Consider the following 22,441-nt stretch of genomic DNA (forward strand, 5'->3'; position numbering starts at 1 on the left):
GTACTATTAATCAGAGTTCCTGAAGAAGGGGTGGTGAGGCAGAAGAAGTAATAGCTCAAAAATTTATAAACCTGATATAAACTATAAAACCATAGATTTAACAAGTTCGATAAATCCAAAGCACAAGAAATATGAGGAAAGACATACCAAAGTAGTACATCATAATCAAATTTCTCAAAATCATTGACAAAGAGAAAAATCTTGAAAGCAGCCAGAGAAAAAGACATGTTACATACCAGGGAACAAAGATAAGAAGCAGATTTAATCTATCAGCTGTAGACATGTTCTACTTGTAATGTTAAAGGAAGTCCTTCAAGCAGAAGAAAAGTTACACCAGGTGGAAAGGAATGAGGAGTACTGGCAACGGTGAAAACAAGGGTAAATAGATGAGATCCTTTTCTAATTATTAAAAAATTTAAATAATCAAAATTTAAAATATAATTGTTAACAGAAAAATAATATTTGTGTATGTGGCCTTTAAAACATATATATAAATACAGTGTGTGACAACAGTAGTGTAAAGGCCAGGAGTGTGGGAAATGGAACTATATATTATTATAAGATTTTTAAAGTCTGCGTAAGTGGTATAATATTACCTGAAGTTAAACTGTGGTAAGTTAAAGATGTAACATGATGAACCCAAAAGCATCCATTAAAATAAAAACAAAATGTTATATCTAATCTGCTAGCAAAGGAAATATGCTGGAAATAAACAAGATGATGTAGTCATAACCATATCAATACTCGCATTAGTTGTAAATGCTCTAAATAGCCTTATAAAAAGTCAGATTGTCAAATTGGATAAAAATGTAAGCCTCACTATATGCTACTTAGAAGAAACGCACTTTAAATTTAGAATAGCTACATTAACATCAGACTAAGTAGAACACTCCACCCAACAACAGAATACACATTCTTTTCAAGTGCACAGGGAACATTGACCAAGATAGACAATCTTCTGAGCCATAAAACAAGTTATAATAAATGTAAAAGGTTTGAAGTCATACGAAATATATTCTGTGACCACAAAGGAATTAAATAAGAAACGAATAACAGAAAGATCTCTGGAAAATCCACAAATATTTGGAAACTAATGCACTTCTAAATAATCCATGGTTCACAGAGGAAATAAAAAGAGATTAGAAATTATTTTGCACTGAATGAAGAATGAAACTGAAATCAGAACCTATTCGTATCTTAGAATACTACCCAGTTTTGTTTTTTTTTTAAAGTGGTTTGAGCTTGTGAATCTGTAATTATTTCAAAATAAAAAATTTAATGAAAAACGGGAAGATTTGTGGATGGCACTAAATGCCTGTATTATAATAGGGAAATGTCTGAAATCAATGACCTCAACTTCCACACTAAAGAACTAGAAAAAGCAGAGAAGATTAAAACAGAAGAAAGAAAACAGGAAAAAAGAAGTGCAAATCAGTGAAATAGAAAACGTAAAAACAATAGAGAAAAATCAATGAAAACCATGGTGTGGTTTTCTTCTGCTTGGGGTTTGTGGAATTCTTGGATCTGTGAGTTTATAGTTTTCATCAAATTTGGAAATTTTTATGCAATTATCTTTTCAAATATGTTTTGTCACTCCTTTTCTCTCCTTTTAACTCCAACTATATTTATGTTGACCTCTTGATACTTTTCCAGGTCACTGAATCTTTGTTCAGTTTTTCTCAGTCTTATTTTCCTCTCTATGTTTGATTTTGTATGATTTTTATTTCTGTCTTTAAGTATGTTAATTCTTCTGTTCTTTGTTGTTAATTTCATTCAATGCATTTTTCATTACAGGTATTATATTTTTCACTTGTGGAAGTTCCATTTCGGTCTTTTCTATAACTTTGTAAACTTTTATAACTTTTCCCCATTATGTACATGTTTGACCATATGGAATTTTATGGAACCTTAGACAGCATGACATGTTAGAAGGCAGCAAATGAGAAGTAAAAACAGGTGATTTAGAATGAACCACTACAGAGAGTGGTGTCATGGAAGTCATGAGACCATGCTTTGGGAATTAGGAAAGAGTAGTGTGAATTGAGTTAATCATTCTAAAAAGTCTAACTGGACCTGACTTTGAAGTAGTAGTGTTACTGTGACAAAAGTCTTAGTTTTTATTATACTAAAGAGAACTAAGTATGTTATGAGTTTCCTTTGAATAGCTGAGCTGTCTATTGATTTATCTTCTTTTAAAAAATGTTATTGGTTTACTAATCTCTTAGATTTCACTAACAGTTTTATTTTGGTCTTTTCATACAATGAAGTAGATTGTACTTAAATTAGTATCGAGCTTTCCCTTACATATAGAGTACTAAAATCAGAAGTCAGCAACATAATTAAGGTTAGATTCTAGAGAATGTGATTCACAACTAAATTTTGTGCTGCTGGTCTACCAACCACAACCACAAGACTGGAAAGAGCTAATATTTTTTATTCTAATAGAAAGTCACACATGCAGATGTAGAATGAAGTCATTTTACAATATTTTACTATCTTATTGTTTCATTGGTTTTGCAGTCTAACAGTGATATATTTTGTGCATGTTACTAGTACCACCTTACATTCCCCCTACCTACGAAAAAGGCAACAATACAAAAAACAAAAAAAATTATTAGTCTTCTCTACTTGGACATTGTCAGTGCCCTGGAAAAGCAATTAAATATGCAGCATTTTTCTTCTGAGCCGCTCTCTCTCAAATGTCACATTAGATTTAACCTAACATCCTGATTGCATCGCTGTTGTGGTATGTACCAAATATGATGGAGGTACTCAACAATATTTCCTTGCATTGTCCATAATAAATATTTGCCCAAGAGTGGGTAGGGGTGGAAGGGGAAGAAAGAAATGTTTTTCTCTTGTAGAGGAAATTTGTAATGTAGGACTTATTTAAAGAGTGTTTATAGTCCATTGTTGGTCATAGGGTGTGTCCTACTGCTTTATCCAGGTTTGAAATCTGAGGTATTTAAGAAACCACTTAAGGTTGAATTATATTTGATTATTTTGCTTATTTATACTTAAACTTATCAATTGACTTACGTTCTTCCATAGAGAAATGATTTTAGTGAAACAAATTGGTGTTTTTCTTCAAGAAACTAAAAGTTTGAGAAATATGGACCCTGAATTTAGCCACATGTATGTTTTATAACTTGGGGAACATTATGAAATTAAAAATTCTAGTTCAATGAAAAGATATCAAATAGTTAATTGAAAGTACCATCAACAATCTGCAAGCTTTATAGGTGATGTCTTGAAAAGTTTGGATTAGATTACCCTTTTTCCCTTTGTGCTTATGGGGTATATAATTCTCCTGATTTATTCCCACGTCTTTACAGAGATCTTCAGACTTGTGGAATAGTTCATTGAGTTTTTCTGTCATTACCGATCTTGAGATGTTTGAACATCACAAGTCCTAATGATATGTACCCCACTCTGAAGTGAATCTTGGCATTTTCTATCACTTGCTTTGGTATTTACAAGTTGGAAACAAAAAAATTTTTTTAGATGTCAAACCACCTTCCTGTTATGACTATTCTTAAAATTGAAATGAAACAAAAGGCAAGTGTCTAGAAAGGGCTGCTTTTTACTTTTAAATATCTTTATTTTTACAAAATTCTGTGTGATAATAGTATCTTGATAGTCCCTCAGATTGTTTTATGACCTGCTGTTTTTCAAGTACAGTTGAGAATAAGAATTTTTTCCATTGATGCTAGTAATATTTCTTGCATTGGATTGGCAGATTTGATCAGGATAGGACATTGATTCTGATAGATTAAAGAAAAATAATCTATTGGTCATAAAGCCTCTAGACCATCAGTACCTCTGCTTCTGATGTCGTTACTCTATCCCACCTAAGTTTAAGGTTCTTACATACAGATAGTGATATCCTTGAATAAGCATATTAACAACTGGGTAGTGGAGATAGGGGATGAAGGCTACAATGATATCTGTTTGCCCTTTTTTCCAAAAATAAAGAGCTAAAATAGAATGGTTTGCTTGCTTACCTGTAGTAATATAATGGTTGATACTGGCAGGAGCTTGTGGCTTGTGCCATCACTTCCATCAGTAAGGTTAATTGCTAATAAATGACTAAATGGGAATTTAGGGGGAGTGATACAGCTGTCTGCTATGTTAGTGGTAACAGGATTTCAGGCGCCATTTCAGGGTCACTATTTGTATCTGTCTATCAGAGTTAAAATATAGTCATTTCTCTCAGTTTCAGCCTTCTCTATAGAATTTCTGTCAATTGTTTGACTCCATTAAGTGTGTGTGGGAAATAAAAGCCTGAATGACCAATCCACCAGGGGCTATAGATAGACCTTTCTTTGTCCATACTCAGAGAACTGCATTAGGTCTCATTATCCATTTATAATAAGTGACCTCTGCCCCGTGGGTCACCGAAAAATATTCAGTGTGCTTTTCTGACACATAGGGCACCTTTCTCAGCAGACATATGAAACAATGGAATGTCTGGTAGTCTGGAGGACTAGTATACATTGCAGGTTTTTAAATAAATACACAGACTTGTGCCAAATCACTCTGGCAATTTTTTTTTCTTTGCTTTTGCATGGTTCATAAATGGGCCAGGGCGAGCCTAATGTCTGGAAATTAGTGTTCCTTTTCTCTTCTTTCTTATTCTGATTTTTTTAAAAAAATTGCCATGTTTTTCAATGTTGTTTTCTAGAAATGGTTTGCCTTAATCTCTGATTTTGCATTTTCTGATAGAGAACTACACAGTGTCTTGGATGTAGTGAATGAGAGAGCCATCAGTTTTGGAAAGTGTTTGCAAAAAGTGCTCAGGATGTCTCTGGAGGTTATTTGTGACGTCAGAAACCTGTCTTCTAGCCCAAAGTGACCAAGTTTCCTACTGAAAATGTTGGGAAAGGATTTATCACTTCATTATTCACTATAGTCCACATTTCCTTTTGTGATATAAATTTGGACCACCTGCCAGAAAGCTCTGCATATCTAGTGGTTCTGTCTCCAGCTCACAGTACATAGACTTGGGAAAAGATGGAGATAGAATGGCGATTAGTGACTGACATTTAGATGGAATTAAGAGCTTTACATAGTGGCAGCCTTCCAAGAGTCCTGACTACCTGTAAATAATTGTGTGGCCTTAGTATAGTGTCTGTGTTATATACTGATAGGAGTCAGTCATTTACTTGAAGTATGTTGGGACAGGAAAAATAAAAGATTGAGAGCCACTTCTTAAAGTAATATGAAGAAACTTTGAGAGTATAAATGAAAATTTTATTTTTTTACAAGGCATTTTAAAAATTTTAGTTGCATACTTTACATTAATAAAGCCCTGTTTCTCACCTAGAAGCTTACTTATTTTGGATTTATTGTCACATATACTGGCTTGCTTATTTTATTGAAAGTGTGGAGGACCTAATGGGATTTGAAGAAACCCAGCTTATTAAAAACAATTAGTAGCCACACTGTCCAATAGACTTAGTGGTTTTAGTACAGCAAAGTAGTTTTTCTATTAAAGGTATGTTACTGCCATGCTGTCAGATATTGGGACACAGAAGTGTTATCTCCACAAGAATAATCATTGAGTCCAAGCACAGATTTTTCTCTCCAAACCAGTTACAGAAAACCTGATAGTTGTTAGAACTCTCTCCATGACAAGAATTAATATATTAACTGGATTGTAGCACCATTTGACAAATTGCTTACTAAATATATCAAAATTGATTGGATATTCTGTATTTGAATTGACAAATGGCTGCATTAGGAGAAGGAGGGAAATCCATTAATTATAGCTGCTCTCAACCATAGGAAATGTAATCATATAAATATGGATTTTGCTAAAACAAAAATGTCTACTTTATGGTAGTGCTGCTTATGTGTGTATCTACACCTTTTTGCCAGTGATAGAAGGGCTTCTCTTAGCCACTGTCCTTTAAATAATTTTAAAAAGTAATTTTTGCTGCATTATAAAATGTGACTCAGGCTCTTCTAACTGCATAATAGTTTTTAACATATTCCAGAAAATACCAGGGAAACCCTGTAGCTCATCCGTTCTCTCAGTTCTCAATTGTACCTCTATTTGTCCATCTTGTGCTTATATGTTCATAGTATTTCCCAGATATCCTTATACAAATTTGTGACTGCCCCAGCATGAATTTATATCTGGCAGGGCCTGTACTTAGGAAACAGGAAATCTAGGCATGAATAGTTATGACTTCCTTAACATTGTTACCGTGAATGAGTCACTACTCAGACACCTCAGTTTCCTCACCTTTATGATTAAGGGACTAAAAGTCCTTTTCAGCTTTCAGATTTTGGGAGATCCCTGCCCTATAATCTTATGACTTGTCTCAAAATTCATGAAAATTCAGAACCAATGCATGTTTAAAGAGAAAGAAACAATGAGCTAAGATGCCAGAAGTGAAGGTCTTTGTCTTGTTATTCTTTTTCTTTTGCATTTTATGTAGTAATACGATTTTCTAATATTTTGTGAATAATTCCTGATTGTAAAATAATGGAAGCAAAGGAACCTGTTTTATTCTTTATAGAAAATGTATGTTCCGGGCGGACCCCGTGGCACACTCGGGAGAGTGCGGCACTGGGAGTGCAGCGATGCTCCCACCACGGGTTTGGATCCTATATAGGAATGGCCGGTGTGCTGCTCACTGGCTGAGTGCGGTGCGGGTGGCACCACACCAAGGGTTGCGATCCCCTTACCGGTCATGAAAAAGACAAAAAAAAAAAAAAAAAAAGAAAATGTATGTTCCATAAACATTTCTAAGCAATCTTTTTGGATGAGAAATCCCTTTTTCCTTCAAATTAAAGTACACGTCTTTGATTTTCCTATACTTTTTAAGTTTCTATTCTTAAATAATAGTCTTTTGTCTTTAGCATAGTCAAAGTATGCTAAAGCCTGCTTTTAGCTTTAGCCCACTGATTATGAAACTTACATATTTAATACATTGTTTTTGTTTCTTGAATTTTATTTCTTCCATGTCAGAGGTTTAATTTTACTTTGATAGTGTATAGGATTTTATCATTACTGAGTTTCTCTTTTTTCCAAAATATTTTTTTCTCATGATCTTTCTTATGGAAGGTAACCAGGGCATAAGGGAGGTGGGTGAATGCTATAAGTTGTCTCTCTGCAGTTTGAATCTGTCCTCCTCATTGTTGTCATATGATAGGAGACTTTTGGCTGTGTGGTTTTATGGAAATTGGTGGAGAGAAACATTGTACTACCTTCATTGCCTTTATACCATCATTTTCTTGCCATTTCTGCTATGCTTTCTTTGTATTTGATGACCATATGAAGAGCATCAGTACCCCCCTCACCTTCCGGTGAGGTGAAATCTGGGGTCATAGTAGAGATTTTATGAAGAATTTTTTGAGGCTCATTGTTTTTTCTTCTCTTGGGCTTCTCCTGCCTTCCTAGGCTCTTTTCCAGGTGCTAGTGGGTAGGCCATCCTTGGTTATGTCACGTACACCTTTAACTATGAATCCAATAAACCAATACTTTCTTTTTTTTTTTTTCCTTTTTTCGTGACCGGCAACGGATCGCAACCCTCAGTGTCGCGCCCGTACCGGACCGGGACCGGCAACGGGATTGCAACCCTCGGTGTTGCGCCTGCACCTCGCTCAGCCAGTGAGCGGCCACCGGTCTGTATGTGGGATCCGAACCCTCGGCGGGAGCGCCGCTGCGCTCCCAAGTGGCGCACTGTAGCAGTGCGCCACCGGGCCGGCCCTAAACCAATAGTTTCTAAAGTGAAATATTCTAATTCACCAGGGGTATTATAGAGTATGTAATGTAGTGGGCCAGTGTAGTGACACAAAGTACTTTGGAGAGTCTAAATCAATGTATAATTGGTATTTGGGGATAAGAATGTCCCACGTTTCATATGATACATTTAATTAAAAATAATGAATTTAGTAGACAATGAAGTGATGAATTGAGGGAATTTTACCGAAGTGAACATCGTCTTTGGAATCCACAGTCAAATTTAAATTCCGTTTCTGCTACTTGCTGTCTGAGTGAATTTGGGCAAATAACTTAACCTCTCTGAACTTTTGTCTTTCTGTCTTTAAAATGGTAATTAATACTTACCTACCTTATAGGACCATTGTTAGAGTAAATGAGATAATTCATCCAAAAAACTTCACTCAATACCTTGGATAGGGAAAACAAAAACAAAAACAACTCATAAAGAAAGCTGTTGGTTGTAGATGGTGATGATAGAACTACTATCTTTGTTCTTATTTGAGGTCTGTCAAAATTCCAAGTACTTTATGACAGATACTCCCAGGTGGCACAGGTAAAGATGCTTGGTTTTGAGTAGACAACAGTGAAGAGAAGTGTTTGTGTTAGATCACACCTCTTGTGATCTGAAGTGGTCATCTGGACAAGCATGGCTTGGTCCTATTGTGTGCGTTTTCAAAGCTATAGGAAGAAATTTTACTTAGACATTTTAATTATATAATGCAAATTGAAGATTTGTCTTAGATCTATTTGCTTTAAGCATCTTTGTTTCCTTGTAATTTGTAGGGAGTGAGATTTTTCTTCGTATGTAGCATATCCTAAAAGGCTAAATGCTGGGAGTTCTTTTTGACAATTGCTTTAAGACTCTGAAACTTTTCTCAAAGACGGTAAGATTCTTAACATTAAAATTTCTGAAATGTCTGAGATTTTCATTGGAATCATTATTCACTATTCCAGTGACTGGATGAAAGGGACCTTTATTTTTTACTCCATATTCTTTGAAATTTACAATTAACGTGTATTCATGTAATATTGTTTATTTAAAAAAAAAGTTTTTAGAAAGGAATTAAGGAAGGAAGGAAGAAACTAATGAGAGAGTGAAGATGAAAGAAAGTGGAAGAAAGAGGGAGAGAGGAAGGAAGTAAAAGCTAGAAGAGAGAATGGAAGGACTACCTCAATTTGTTATAGAGAGTAGAAATCAAATGTTATACATCTATCAGAGTAAACCAAAGCTAAATGTGTAACATGGATGGCACATTTGGTGTTGTGTGGAAAAAAAACATGTTTTAGAAAAATATTAGTGTGATTTATTTCATGTATGGCTCATTGAATAGTCCTGAGTACTTCACAAATCTCATACCCTAGACATGAAAAGAGAGAAGATGACTCTGTATCAGTCTGCAGATCCAGAAATACTTGCTCCGTGTTTTTCAAACATTCATCAAACAGTCTTATAAGATAATTTTTATTATGGAAATATTTAAAGATACATAGAATACAGTGAATTGTATAATGAATCCATCTGTTACTAGCATCAACAATTAACAATATTCTGCCACTCTTGTTGCTTCTGTTCCTTTAAAATCTGTTTTTGTGTGTGGGAAGATAAATTACTATAAGAAAGCCACCCACTACTGTGTCTTTTTAAACCATGAATACTTCAGTATGCATCTAATGATAAGAACTTTTTCAAGAAAACGTAAGTACCACGCCATTACATAGTACATAGGTGAGGCAGTGGGAATGATTAGTGGTGATACTTTCTAGTTTTCTGACATTGTGGAGCAGTAGAGGAAAATCGAGCCTTGGAAAATGATCTCTTGCTTTCAGAAAGATAGAGAAAACCCTACAGTGGTTATGGGCTAGTGTTCTCTGTTTTCCCTATCCTCCTGGTTCTGTGAATTTTCTAATTTATTTAGAGGTGAAAAATGGAACACATCATGGATCCTTAATGATTGTTTAGAAAGATTTTAAATTATGTTCCTAAGTATAGGTTGAAAACATTGGTGTCTTCCAGGTCTAAAAGCTTTTATCTCTTCCTGCCAAGACAACTTTACCTCTTTTGCTTAGGCAAGAGAAAATCTGTATTTAATTCTTCCTGCTGTATAATGATTGGGACTTTCCTAGTATGTAACTAGATAATAAATAAATGAAGCATGGAAGAAGGTGCATTAACTCTTTGCAAAAAATGAATTTTGCCGTTTTTACATTTACAAACAACCCCGCCTCCCCCTTTTTTTGTTTGTCAGGATTTATTGTAGAGGCTGGACTGAGTACATTAGACGCTTTGCTTTTCAGCTATGCCATTGTAGATGGGATCAAGAACAATAAGTTTACAATAACTGGCCTATTGCCTACATGCACGAAGTGGTACATTGATAACTGAACACGGTTTAATGACCAAAAATAGTGATTTCTACCTCTACAACATCAATTCAGGGAAGTTACATATACCCTGTACTCCTCTTAGTCTGTTATAGAGGATATTCTATTTTAGAGTATTCTTTGAATTTAGAATGGATAATTGATTATTCCTGAAAGAAATGCATCTAACATGCTAGTTTGGCTCTGAGAAGATAGTTGTCACTACTGAAGAATTACAACTGAGAATTCTACATAGAATTTAGACTAGGATGCTCCTAGCTTCTAGCAAATAGTCATTCCCCTCAACAGAAACACACACTACCATGTGTTTGAACAGTTGATGAAGCTGGTCTTCCCTCTTCCCAGCCTTCGTCATCCCCTTCCAGGAAGTGACTGCTAATACTAACGGCTTATATTCTACACTTTTGTAAAGGTGAGTGTATTAATCCGTTTCTGTTGCTTATAACAAAATACACGGAACTGGGTAATTTGTAAGAAAATGAAATTTATTGCTTATAGTTTCAGGGGCTGGGAAGTCCACAGTCCAGGGAACATTTACGCTGAGGGCCTTCTTTGGTGGTGGCTTTACAGCAACACCGAGGTCTCACATGGTAGAAAATGTCAGAGGAGAGAGAGCCTAACTTCGCAAGTGCTCTTCCTGTAAAGCCCTCAAAACCTCACTCCTTACTACCATTATTAATACATTCACTCTGGCATGGTCCTACAATCTAATCACCTCTTCAAGGCCCCACCTTTCAATTACTGTAATAGGATTTCCCCCCCTCAACAGTTACAATAGGAATTAAGTTCTAATATATAACTTTGGGGACACAATTCAATCAATTCACAGCAGTGAGCCTTGATAAGAATGCTTTTACTATCATTTATACTTATAAATCTGGGCAGATTACAGATTATATAACCTAGGTTATTTAAAACAAAGTTGTTATCCATAGGCTACAAGCAAGTTATTTTATAGTTACTATACATCCTTTAAAATAGTAAGGGTGTACTTCCTTTTCTAGCTATCCTATTGTTTTTGATTTAATATGTGTGTATGTGTTTGTTTTTTTGTGTGTGTATATATATATATATATAGTGTAGTTATACTATCAAATGAGTTGCAGTAGCACCCATGAAGTAGACATTGTATACATCTTTTCAGGTAAATAAACTCTGCCTGGAACTTAAGATGTTTTGACCTTGCAAATGTTTTGAAGTTTTTGCTCAGTAGAGTAACTGATCTGGCTGATAGCACGAACCCATTATGCTTTATTTTCTCTCTCCATTTTTTGAGATATTTAGGGTCACACTGAGAGGTAAAACTAAATTGTGAGCTCTGCCAGAGTACCTCCCAGGTATAATTTGATGAGATGCTAAGTGTGAAATGACCTTTTGGGCAGCAAGAATAACACATGAATATTTCTAAGTTTATGTCTTCTCTGGGAATATTATAATACTTTGGGGGTACGGAAAAGGAGATGAGTGGGGCAGGGGGAAGATTCACCCAGAGTTGTCAGTTATTCAGTGAAATCTGTTATTTCATAGACAGATAGAATATATCATTTTCCTAATTATATATTGCCTTTGACTGTTCTCCTGGGATTGTGGAATAAAAGGAAAGTGAAACCAGAGATGTACAATACTGACTGTTAGAAAACTTTAATAATTAATTAGAGAACATCTATGGTACTCCAGGGTCAGGGTGCAAGGAAGATCATTGATTCGTTTAATTTATAGCATAGGTAAAGCTTGTTTCCCTTTATGTATTGTAACACTTCATTGCTGTTGCACTGGTATAAGGGATGGCTGCTAATAAACAGAATAACCACTGATATATAGTGCTATTGCTTAACTATTCTTGTGTTAAATTCAGTGAATTTCTTCACATTTAAGTTGTAACATCTATAAATCAGTGTGAATTTTAATGCTACCCATTTTTTAATGTAGTTAGGTATGTCATTTTTAACCTAAGCGACTTCTTCCGTTTTTCAGTCATTCAAAAATGTCATACTTTATTTTTGTCACTTTGATAGGTATGAAATGATGACTTGTTTAATGTGTAAATCTCTGATTACTAGTATTTATATATGTTTGTTGGTTATTATATTTCCTTTTCTGTGAATTGTTTGTTCATTGGGAACCGCCCTTGTCCATTTTGGTTTTGGATTATTTGTCTTTGGAGCCTTTCCTTTTAAAGAGCAAATTTTAGTTTCTGTACTAAGAAACTGCATTCCCAAGCAGAATTTTATCCTCAGATCCTGAGTGCTTTCTGATCAGAAACAGAGTTTGGTAAAGAGCCTTCTGTTATTGTATGGCTGCTATAAAAATGCTGTTTTTAATAAGTACTGAAAATATGTTGAAGTTTGTCCTTGGATGAGAGTTTATCACTGTTGGCCTTTGGGTGAACTTTGAGCCTGAGCTGTTTCATTCAAGGCAGCATGATGTCATTTAACTCACAGATTTCTCTGTTGCTAGAAAAAGGTATGTATTTCCCCTAAATAACCTAAAGGACTGAAAAATGCAGGCACAACATTATTCGCCTCTCAGGTCCCCCTAAGGACTTTAGCATGGTAAGGGTTTTATTGTTTGTGGAGGAAGGGGGGGCGTGGAGGGTGGGTATGGTAGAGAGTAGGAGAAAACAAAACATTAAAAAAAAAATGTCTGGTACGAAGAATACTTTATTCCACTGCCCACATAAAAGTCAGCTGGCAGTATGACCCAGGTCACACTCACTTCTCCATATGAGAGTCTAGGGGTCTGTCTTTGATTCTTCATTTATAAATCAGAGTGTGAATCTGAAATTTATAATTGAATTTGTAAATAAATTTAATCATCATTTGTAAGTCAGAGAATGAATTTGTAAATTAAAAAACTCTTAAGTTTCCTTCTAGAACTATATTCAACCTAGGAGCATATTTTAGTTTTCAACAGAACCTTAAAGCAGATAGCTATTATGATTAGCTCACATATAAAAATAGGTACCATTGGATCAGCATTTTTACCTTTATTTGCGAAGCAGATTTTCCTTATAGCAATAGCATTGCAATTAATTTTAGGGAGTGGAAAAGCTTCTTAACATCTGTTGGAGTTGGGAGGCTGGAGTTTACTAACAGTGGTACCTGTAGTTGATCACCTATGCCCACTATAGCTTCCAGAGATACAGCTAAGATAATTTATTATGGGAAGTTGAAGAAATGTAGGGAAGAATAGAACAAGAGCAGAACAGAACCAACTAGATCTTCCCTTCTTTGGTTTCATAAATAAGCACTGCTCAATGTTCGATATTATGCTATTTTCATTTATGTAAAGAGTATGCTTATAACCTATATGTTGTTAGTCTTTTAACTTGTATATGCATTAGAAATTCCTTTTCATTGCTTTAAATGAAACAGTGCTAGACACAAGTAAATTTTCTTTTTATTCTTTCATCTTAAGGCAATTCCTAAATCCTACAAACTTCATTTTTTTGGAGGTCTGATTTTTTTCCCCCCTGAATGTCTAAAACTATGCCAAATACACTAAGAAGAGTAATTAGTTACCTGCCCTAATGTAAAGTATATTCAATATATTAATGATAGGCTGGCCAGTTAGCTCAGTTGGTTAGAACGTGGTGTTACAACACCAAGGTCAAGGGTTTGGATCTCTGTACCAGGCAGCTTCCCCCCCTCCTCCCCACAAATAGACATGTAAACTTATCTTTCATCTTCTTAGTAGATGACTAGGTTTGTTGAAGATGAAGTTAGCTTATTGGGATGTAGTTGTTTCTTTTGGGGGCATTTTAGAAAGAGTTGGATGCCATGAAATTGGACTTATACTTTCATTCTTCTGGGGGGAAAAAACCTAAAATATCAAGAAGTTTAAATTTCTCCAGGACTGGTAATAGCTCATTCTTGGTACTTGGTTCAAACCCACATATCCTAATCTATATTAAATAATGTTAAAGAGATAAGTATTTGAAGTAACTTAAGGATGTCAATTCAGATATCTATTAATACAATGATTATAAATCTTTAATTTATCAATTATTATTTGCATAGCTTAAAACATTGTACCTATAGTTTAACAGTGTGTAAAGCAATACTTTTAACTTTCTGTAACTCATAAATACCATATTTTCTGTGGGTAACTTTTAAAAATTCTGTATGAATTGATCTTTGTATTATATTGTAGAAGGCATCTAAAAATTTGAAAACAGAATTTTTCTAAGCTTTTCATAGATTTGAAAAGTTTTATGATGAATTGACTTTTTGGAATCTTGTAAATTTTGTGTGATTCAGACTTGGGGATATTATTAATGGGCCATTTAATCTTTCTGTTCATAATTTTATTTTTGTTGTTCTATGGATTTGGAAGTATTTTTGATTTAGATTAACAGGACTAATTTGCAAAGGTCAGGTCTGAAGCAGATTTGTTTTTGTTTGCTTTACGTATAAACATACATTAAAATATATAAATATATACATAGAAACACACACATACACGCACACACACCCATACATCACTGTAAGACAGCAAAATACACATAGTGATTTTTTTTTAGCTCTTATTTACTCACTATAAGCATGGTCTTCTTTCCTGAGAACACAGTATAAACAGGCTGCCTCACAGTTACCTTATAATGAGCAACACATCCTGCCCTTGCTTGTTGATCTGTACTTACCCAATGCCTGCATGTAGAGACAGTACTTTTGAAGTTGTATTCTCTAAAGTAAATTGATAGTATGTCCTTTTTAGTTCGGTGTCTTTTTTAGTTAAGGCATGTTTTACATTACTGTACTAAAGGTAGGGATAGGACATGTCAAGATAACCTTTTCCTGTACCATATTTATTAACTACCTAAGAACCAAGGTAGTTGCTGTGTATCTTTGGCCACTGAACTTGGGTTTACAAGATGTTTAACTTCCTTTTTCTTGAAATAACCTCTCTTAAATAAGTTCTCTTTTGCACCTCTGTTCTAAGTAATGTGCAAAAATTAATCTCAATCAATTATGCTCCCCTCCAAATTTATTTCTAAATTCTCTAGGGCTTACAGAGTATAAAAGTCCTGCGGTAAAGGGTTTGGGGACATTTTACTCTCGTCACCACTGAGATGTCTCAGTTCCCCACAAGATCAGTGTTCATTGGTCATATAGGTCTCTGCAGCATTCCTCCTTGTTTCTAATCTAAATCCTGCCAGTTGTCTGGACTATGTTGTGTTATTCCTGGACACAAGAAACATCCTTCTCACCTAAGCCATGGGAAACATGGTGAGGTCATCACAAACCTGGAAGTGCAGACACACTGTGTCCGTACCTTTTCTGCTCTTGTGCCATGTTCCCTGAACTCTACCCAAGAATGAAGACACAATTTTTCAGGGATGTTGGTCCCTAAAACTTTTTCTGAGATTCTGTCATTCCTTACCCCTCCTTGGGGACTCTCTTTTTTTTTCCCTTTCCTGTCCCTGCTGCTCTTGCTCCAATCTCACAGTATCAATACTAATAATTGGGCAGTTAGTGAGTAGGGAAGCTTTGCGCTTATCATACTTTCTTTTGATCATTTTTTCTTATCCTAGGGTCAAGGTTCTTAGGTATTTTTCCCCTGTGATCTGGTATGTCATTCTTTCCCCAAGGCAGTGAACATAGAATGTTCTTCCTACCTAGACTGGAGGAGATTTAAAAATATTGATAAATGTGGTGGAGAGGGAAGGATACTACTAGATGTGTATTTGGAATCTATACTACTTCCTATGAAATGCAGATGAGAGCAGAGAGGATCTTTCTCCCCCTCTCTTTTCACTGTGGGAAATTCCAACCATACACAAAACTAGAAAACAGTCATATAATGAACCTCCACGTACTTATCAGCCATAATCAAAGGTTGGATAATGGGTCCGAGGTGACAGACAGGAAGAATAAGTTCTGGTGCCCTAGGGTGACTGTAGCTAATAATTGTAATGTATAGTTCAGGAGAGCCTGAAAGGAGGATCTTGAATATTATAACCACAAACAATGATAAATGTTTAGGTGATGGATATGTTAACTATTCTGATCAAGTCATTATACAATATATGCATGTGTTGAAACAGCAGACTGTACCCCATGAAAATGTACAATTAACATAAACAAGTTAAGTTTTCATTATTAAATTTCTATAGATATTATGAAGATTATACTCTGAACTATAGAGATCTTTCTTATTTCTAAGAACTCCAGTCTTACTTGTTCATTAATTGTTTGGAGTGCCTCTATGCTTTATATGTTGTATTTTATCTGATAAGTCACCACAGTATCCAGGATGGTTGTGCCTGTGTTCATTTTTCCACTGTATGGATAAAAGTGGTTTAAATCCTTTTTCTTTCTACCATAGTGGTTCCCCCTGGAAGTCCTGGGCCCATTACTCGACATGGATCCTACGACAGTTTAGCCTCTGACCATAGTGGACAGGAAGATGAAGAATGGCTGTCACAGGTAAAACTCTGAAATATCTGGGATATTAATGTAAAAGAAAAGAGAAATCCAATTTTTTTTTCTTTAGGGGAAAATGGGGAGAAATGATAACTCTTTTTTGAATTATCAAGAATTAATCAATTGTCTTACCATGTTATGAATTTCTGATAGATATTGCTGCACGTATACATATACATAATGCATATATGTACATTATAGTATACATATATGTGTGTGTATATTAGCTTTTATACAGAGGGCATAAAATGTGCATATCTTTCAAATAGTCCTTTTAAAGTCCTTAGGATCTTGGATTTAGACAGACTCTTTGGAACACATTTTTATTGGGTTTAAAAAAAGAGTTGACCAAACAGTGAAGCCATTCAACAACCTTTGGGATTTGTTTTGGAGCCAACATTTTCTGAAGATTGGGTTTGTATTTTTACTATGAAAGTTCAACATTCTATTCTGCACATGTTCTGATGGTGCGTGACTGAGTTTCCTCTCCTGGACTCATGTAATGCTGCTTCTAGTGGTCTCTAAACTAGCCCTGTAACAGCCTTAACTGACCATCATAGTACATACACTTGCCAGGTGAAGCCGTCTTCATCTCAAACACTTTGAAATAAAAGATACTTGGGCACATTGCAAAATGATGAGATTACAAATGACTTTATTACAAATACTGTTATGTCTGCCTCAAGTCTGACATCATTTTGTGAAGTTAATGGCTGGTCTCAGATTACCAGTCTGGTGGCTTTTCATCAGACAGGTGCCTCAGAAAAAGTAGAAGCTGTTTGTAGTTTCATTGCTTTCTCAGGGAGGGGAGTCTGGAAAACTAAAGTAAATCTGGAAACTGAAGAATCAGACAGTTTCTAGGTAACATGTATTTATTTCATTACACCAAAAATACTCACAGGAAGCTCCTTGAAGGAGGGTCAGTGCTTTAGTTCCTGGTGTATGGAGGTTCATCCTTTCTTGATGATACCAAGATAAAGTAAACCCAAAAAGTGTGTTTTCCAAAATCAAAATGTTATCTGAGAATGCCGGCAAAGAAAGCACTGCCCTTCACTTCAGCTTTTCAATTAGAATAAGGGGTAATGTGTGCTGTCAGTGTGAAAGTATACACAATATGTTTGTCCTACACACAACAGGAGAGTGAATAGGAACATCTGGCCATCGCCTCAGTGAAATTGCATAGGCATCTGTTTACCTCTCGGCTCTGTGACACTGATGATTTTGAGCTTAAAATACACAGAATGCTTTATCTGTGGCCTAATTTACATTGCAGAATATAACTACTTGAATCAGAAATCACTGTCCTCAATCTGAGTGTTTTTCTCCGTGATTAGTGGAAATGTGAATATTGTTTCAAGACCATGATGACTTTGCTCTTTCAGGCTCACAAACAGAGCTACACTTCTGTGAACCTTTTCAGTTATGCTTTGTTAAGAACTACTCACGGCAATCAGAGAAATATGATTGAATATAAAAGAACTCAGGGCAAAAATAAGATACATAGGAAGTCAATCCCATAAAGTACTTGCACCAATAGGGGTGTAGCAGTGACAAGACATTATGAAGTAGTCTTTCACTGAAAGTTTGTATGTTTAGTCTTCGATTCATGTTGATCATTTTTAAAATCATGTAAAATGTATATTTTCAGATTTTGCCCCATGTCTTCTACTCTCTACTTTGTCATTCCAATGTTTAATGTCATATTGGCAACATTCCATACCCCCTTCATGGAGCATGAAATTCATAAAGCGTTTTGTTGTTTACTGTTTTGCAGCACATAAAATGCCTTTGTCAGTGTTTGTGGCCATTGAGAAAACACTCTTAAGTAATGGTATATTGAAGTTTGAGAGTTTGAGGGAAAATAATAGTTTGATAAAAAATCTATAATAATTTCTTCATTTAAAAGTGGATTTGGGGGGATTTTGAAGGCAGTGTAGAAAATATTATAATAACTAATTATAGAAAGAAACTGGCTTTGGGTGTAAAAGTTATTTCAGACCTTTTCTTTTCCTTGGATAGTTCAAGAACTACTTCAAGTTGTGAAGGAATTACTTTTAATCTGTGGATTAATAGGTGTAGAATTCAGTGCATGCCCACAACGTGGTAAGTACTGTCTAGAATGAATGAAAAAGGTAGTCCCTAGGAAGCTGATGCTAGTTATACAAGACAGGCAACTGGTCCTTTTACTTTCATGTGATTTTTGTATTGTATATGTGTGTGTGCACGCATGTGTGTCTGCTTCTGTATATATTACACAAAATGTATTTTTTAATTTAAGTTGATAAAAACCAGTAGAGGGATAATGTGAATGTCTGTGTAGTCGGTCATTATCATTGCCTTTGATTGTGGGTACCCTGTCCTTCTCCCACTGTGTTAAGATGGGCTTCTTGGAGAATGTGGGTGTTGAGAGAAGGGATGGGGGAATCACAAAAACCTTTAAAAGGTCATAATACATTTAAATCACGATTCCTACTCTGTTCCAGGTTGAAATTGTAACCCACACTGGACCCCACAGACGTCTGTGGATGGGTCCACAGTTCCAGTTCAAAACCATCCATCCCTCAGGCCAAACCACTGTTATATCATCTAGTTCATCTGTGTTGCAGTCTCATGGTCCAAGTGATACTCCACAGCCCCTTTTGGATTTTGATACAGATGACCTTGATCTCAACAGTCTCAGGTAGGAAATAAGAACTAGGGATTAATTTTAATGACAATGTTAATAATGTTTATTAAAACGAGCATCATTTGTAATATGTACATTTCCCCTTTTGGCGCAGGATCATGTCACAGAGTACATGTACTGTTATGTGTGATTCACTGTCATCACTTGGGATTTTACATGGGATCTGATCACATGGAATAAATATTTGTATTTCACATCGTATTTTCTCTGAATCTAAAATTCAGTACACTTTTTAAGCCATTCTAATTTATATTGCTTTGCTCATATTTCTAACTGCAGTCTGCTTATATCATCTTTTCCTGATCTTTCTGAAGTTGGCATCACCTTTCAATTAAATTTTATATGTGACTTTCATCTAATCCTGCATCTTCCTTCTTTTGTTTTATTCATTTTTTTAATTGAGACATATTAATTTACATATTTATGGGGTACAGAGTTATATTTCAACACATGTATGCAATGAGTGATATTCAAATCAGGATAATTAGCATTATCCATTGTTGCAAAAATTTACCACTTCTTCTGATGAGAGCATTTGACTTCCTCTCTTGTAGCCATTTGAAAACATACAATAAGTTATTGCTAATTATAGATGCCTAGCACTGCTGTAGAACACTAGAACTTATTTTTCCTATCTAGCTGTGATTTTGTATCCATTAACAAACCTCTCCCTTCCTTTAAATTATAAAGAGTTTATGTATGAGAAGATGTTGGTATAAATTCATTTATAATACAGGCCAACTACCAAAAAAAATTCATTTATAGTTTTCGTCTATATTTTATAATGTATATTCTTTGAGCCTTACTTATAAGCATCACAGTACAAGGTATACTTTTTTTATTATTAGCTTCTTTTTTATAATGCAACTCAGGCTTTTTTTACTTTTGCAGTCTCGAGTTTTTGTAGCAGTTTGATTTGTTATACCAAGGCCTGACATGTCAGTTTACAACAGACAATGAAGAGTTCTGTCTAATGCAGTATAATCTTCCTGTCTTGTCTTCTCTTAAAAAAATTTCTATAATGTTTCCTGGTTTGGATATAAAGCAGCCCTCTGACCTTTTTCTTGAATGTCTTTTTTTTTTTTTTTTTGTCTTTTGTCTTTTTTCCGTGTCCGGCAACGGGATCGCAACCCTCGGTGTTGCTCCCGCGCCTCGCTCAGCCAGTGAGCGGGAGCCGGTCTGTATGTGGGATCCGAACCCTCGGACGGGAGCGCCGCCGCGCTTCCCAAGTGGCGCACTATCCAGTGCGCCACCGGGCCGGCCCTCTTGAATGTCTTTTTAAAAATTATGAGAAAATGTATTCCAGTCACATGTTGGAAATATGATTTTGTGTGTCTCTTCATCAATAGCAATGCAAATGTTTATAACATAACAAAAGCTGTTGCAAAGTTGTATTTGGCTTGCTGTATGTATTTTTTAGTACGATACACACTTATTGAGGACCTGACAGGCACCCTACTAGGTGCTGGAAGATATGCCTAGAATACAGCCAGCTGCCTACTTCACTTTTGCTCTTGGTTTTCTCCGAAGCATCAAACACTTAACATGTCTGAATCACAACTTTTCATCTCACCCTCTAATTCTGCTCTTCCCCTAGTCTTTCTCACCTCACTAAATGAATCCTTGAACCACCTAGTCCTCAAGCCAGGATCTAGGGGTTATTCTTGACATCTTCTTTCTCACCCACCACATGTAATTCTTCATCAAGTTATGTCACATCTATTCCAAAGTATAGCTAGAAACCTTCCACTCCTCTCCATTCCCACTGCCAGCACCCTAGCGATAACATCTTTTGTCAGTGGGCTCCTAAGTGGTCTCTTTTATTACATTTTTGCTTTCCCACACTTATGTATCTTATGGAATGATTTATAAAGAGCAACCAATCGCCTTTTAATACCAAGTTTAGTATTTTTTCTTTGTTTGTTTAGTTTGCTTTGTGTTTTGTTTCATTCTTCCCTACATTTTTGCTTTTTTTGTTTTAGCATATTTTCTCTGATTTTCTAGAAATGGCACTTTCTCACTAAGATGTCAGTCAACACTGACAATACAGTGGGTGCTAGACCAGTTTTCAGTGGTGCTAATCATAAAACATGGATGAATTAGGTAGTCAGTCCATTTTCAGATAAAGTTGAGTCAGTCCTCAATTTAGTGATTCAGTGTTTAGTCATTCATGTCTACAACACACATTCAGTTATTTGAAGGTTAATAATAAAGCATTTAAAATAAGCGACCCATTTATTCTCTTTACAACTATGTAACCCGTTTATTCTCTTTGCTGAACTATTCACAAGTCCCCATTTGTTTTTTTGTTTTTTTGTTTTTTTCTAGTTACTATCACCAGCTGCTATTATAAGGCCCTGTCCTTTCTCTTAGGAAGGCATCTCCAGTTCCTATATATACAGCTCTGTCCCTTTGTTTTTTGGCTTCCTCCAGCTTTCTTAGTTACTCTTTACTTCACAGATAGTTTTTCTAAGATCTTTTTAACTTGCTTCTTTAGATATAGCTCCATTTCCAAAATTCTTTAGAATTTTCCTTAGGTACTGTCCTTTTTCTTATACTAAAGAACTCCCAGGATTTTTTATCTAAATGATCTAAAATTGCTTATGCTTGATAAGTATATTTTCCTGTTTATGGGACACAAATAACCTTTAGAAACCTTTATATTGGAGGCCGGCCTGTGGCTCACTCGGTAGAGTGCGGTGCTGATAACACCAAGGCCACGGGTTCGGATCCTATATAGGGATGGCCGGTTTGCTCACTGGGTGAGCGTGGTGCTGACAACACCAAGCCAAGGGTTGAGATCCCCTTACCGGTCATCTTTAAAAAAAAAAAAAAAAAAAAAGAAACCTTTATATTGGGCAGAGGTTTATAAATTTCTTTAGATTGCATTTTAATTTGTATTTTAAATTTTGAGCAGATAAGCTTGGTTAGGACCTTGGTTAAGACATTAACCCCCATTACAGCACCATTTTAATGGGAAATTTAGATTTGATTCACATCAATTTTAAGTGCTCTTTTTAGAACCTTTTCCACCTAGCATCCAATTAGAAACCCAACTATTTATATTCTCCTCATTCTTGTTTACTGTCAATGCTAGCCCAGATCCTCACCTCTGGTTCATTTACATTTTTTCAGGCCTATGCATAATGTCACTATAGCAGGCCATTGGAGTTACCTTCTATAAATTATGAAGTACTTGTTTAGATTTTTTGG

At 35.4% G+C, this 22,441-nt stretch overlaps 1 protein-coding gene across 1 annotated transcript in view; it reads left to right on the forward strand.

The window, feature by feature from the left end:
- Positions 1-22,441, forward strand: part of LOC103597049 (breast carcinoma-amplified sequence 3) — a 135,635-nt gene that overhangs the window by 104,009 nt on the left and 9,185 nt on the right. The window contains exons 10-11 of the mRNA XM_008580849.1: positions 16,445-16,545; positions 19,026-19,222. Coding sequence (XP_008579071.1) covers positions 16,445-16,545; positions 19,026-19,222 — 298 coding nt within the window. The remainder of the gene's footprint in view (positions 1-16,444; positions 16,546-19,025; positions 19,223-22,441) is intronic.

The sequence above is a fragment of the Galeopterus variegatus genome, unplaced genomic scaffold (assembly GCF_000696425.1).
Source record: "Galeopterus variegatus unplaced genomic scaffold, G_variegatus-3.0.2 Scaffold2176, whole genome shotgun sequence".
Lineage (NCBI taxonomy): Eukaryota > Metazoa > Chordata > Mammalia > Dermoptera > Cynocephalidae > Galeopterus > Galeopterus variegatus.